General features: G+C 66.4%; 1 protein-coding gene across 1 annotated transcript in view; it reads left to right on the top strand.

The window, feature by feature from the left end:
• Positions 1-6: 6 nt before the first annotated feature.
• LOC146595022 (forkhead box protein C2-like) overlaps positions 7-1552 on the top strand; it is a 12042-nt gene continuing 10496 nt past the window's right edge. The window contains exon 1 of the mRNA XM_085306465.1: positions 7-1549. Coding sequence (XP_085162591.1) covers positions 408-1549 — 1142 coding nt within the window. The 5' untranslated portion in view covers positions 7-407. The remainder of the gene's footprint in view (positions 1550-1552) is intronic.

The raw sequence follows: 1552 nt of genomic DNA on the forward strand, positions 1-1552 counted from the left end.
CTTTTTTTTTCTTCTTTCCTTTTGATTTTTTTTAATTCCCTTTTCCTGCGAGAACACCCCCCACACCGCCCGCCTTCCTTTCCGCAGCAGTTTCTGCCACCGCCGCGATACATAGGTGTATATAATAATAATCACAGTAATTAAGAGGGAGGGAGAGACCGCCAGAGACCACCCTGSCCCCGGCGACCTGAAGGATGCTGCTGCGGTGCCGCTGCTAAAGGACACGCTGGGATTTAGCTCGTGTCTGAGACTCTTTCTCTCCCGCTCTCTCCCTCTCTGCCCTCTTCCTTCTCCGCGGAGCGGTCCCCGCCGGGGGTGAGGCCCTCCACCCATCGCCCCTCTTCCTCCTCCTCCTCTCCTCCCCCCGCGGCTCCGCTCTCCTCGCCTCGCCGGGGGAAGCCCTCTCCATGATGCAGGCTCGCTACTCCGTCTCGGACCCCAAYGCCTTGGGAGTGGTGCCGTATTTAAGCGAGCAGAACTACTACCGGACGGCGGGGACGTACGGCGGCATGGCCAACCCCATGAGCGTCTACTCGGGCCACGCCGAGCCCTACGCGGCGGGCATGGGGCGCTCCTACGGGCCCTACCACCCGCACCAGCCCGCCGCCCCCAAGGACCTGGTGAAGCCGCCCTACAGCTACATCGCCCTTATCACCATGGCCATCCAGAACGCCCCCGACAAGAAGATCACGCTCAATGGGATTTACCAGTTCATCATGGACCGCTTCCCCTTCTACCGCGAGAACAAGCAGGGCTGGCAGAACAGCATCCGCCACAACCTCTCGCTCAACGAGTGCTTCGTCAAGGTGCCCCGCGACGACAAGAAGCCGGGCAAGGGCAGCTACTGGACCCTGGACCCCGACTCCTACAACATGTTTGAAAACGGCAGCTTCCTGCGCCGCCGGAGACGCTTCAAGAAGAAGGACGTGTCCAAGGAGAAGGAGGAGGCCCGGGAGCGGCTGCTGAAGGAGCAGCCCAAGCCCCCCGGGCTCGCCGGCGCCGACATCCCCAAGGAAGCCTCCTCCTCCTCCTCCTCCGYCTCTGCGCCTTCCTCCGAGAAGAAGGTGGTCATCAAGAGCGAGACGGCGTCGCCGGAGCTGCCGGTGATCACCAAGGTGGAGACGCTGAGCCCGGCGAGCGGCGGGGCGCTGCGGGACAGCCCCCGCAGCGCGGCCTCGCCGCCCTCGGCCTCCCCCGAGGGCTCGCTGCCCGAGCACCACCCGTCCAGCAACGGGCTGCCGGGTTTCAGCGTGGAGAACATCATGACCCTGCGGACTTCGCCGCCGGCGGAGCTCAGCCCGGTGAGCGCGGCCTCGGGCCGCCCGGGGGGCGGCCTGGCGCTCAGCTACCCCCCGGGGCAGCCGTCGGGCTACAGCCAGGCGTGCAGCCAGGCCCTGGACACTAGTGGGAGCTACCACTGCAGCATGCGGGCCATGAGCCTCTACAGCGGCGAGCGGCCGGGCCACATGTGCGTGCCCCCCGCGGCGCTGGAGGAGGGCCTGGCGGAGCACCCCACGGGCGCCCCGTCGCCCCTGGGCGCCCTGAGCCTGCC

The sequence above is a fragment of the Rhea americana genome, unplaced genomic scaffold (assembly GCF_003343005.1).
Source record: "Rhea americana isolate MKP2758 unplaced genomic scaffold, rheAme1 scaffold_24, whole genome shotgun sequence".
Lineage (NCBI taxonomy): Eukaryota > Metazoa > Chordata > Aves > Rheiformes > Rheidae > Rhea > Rhea americana.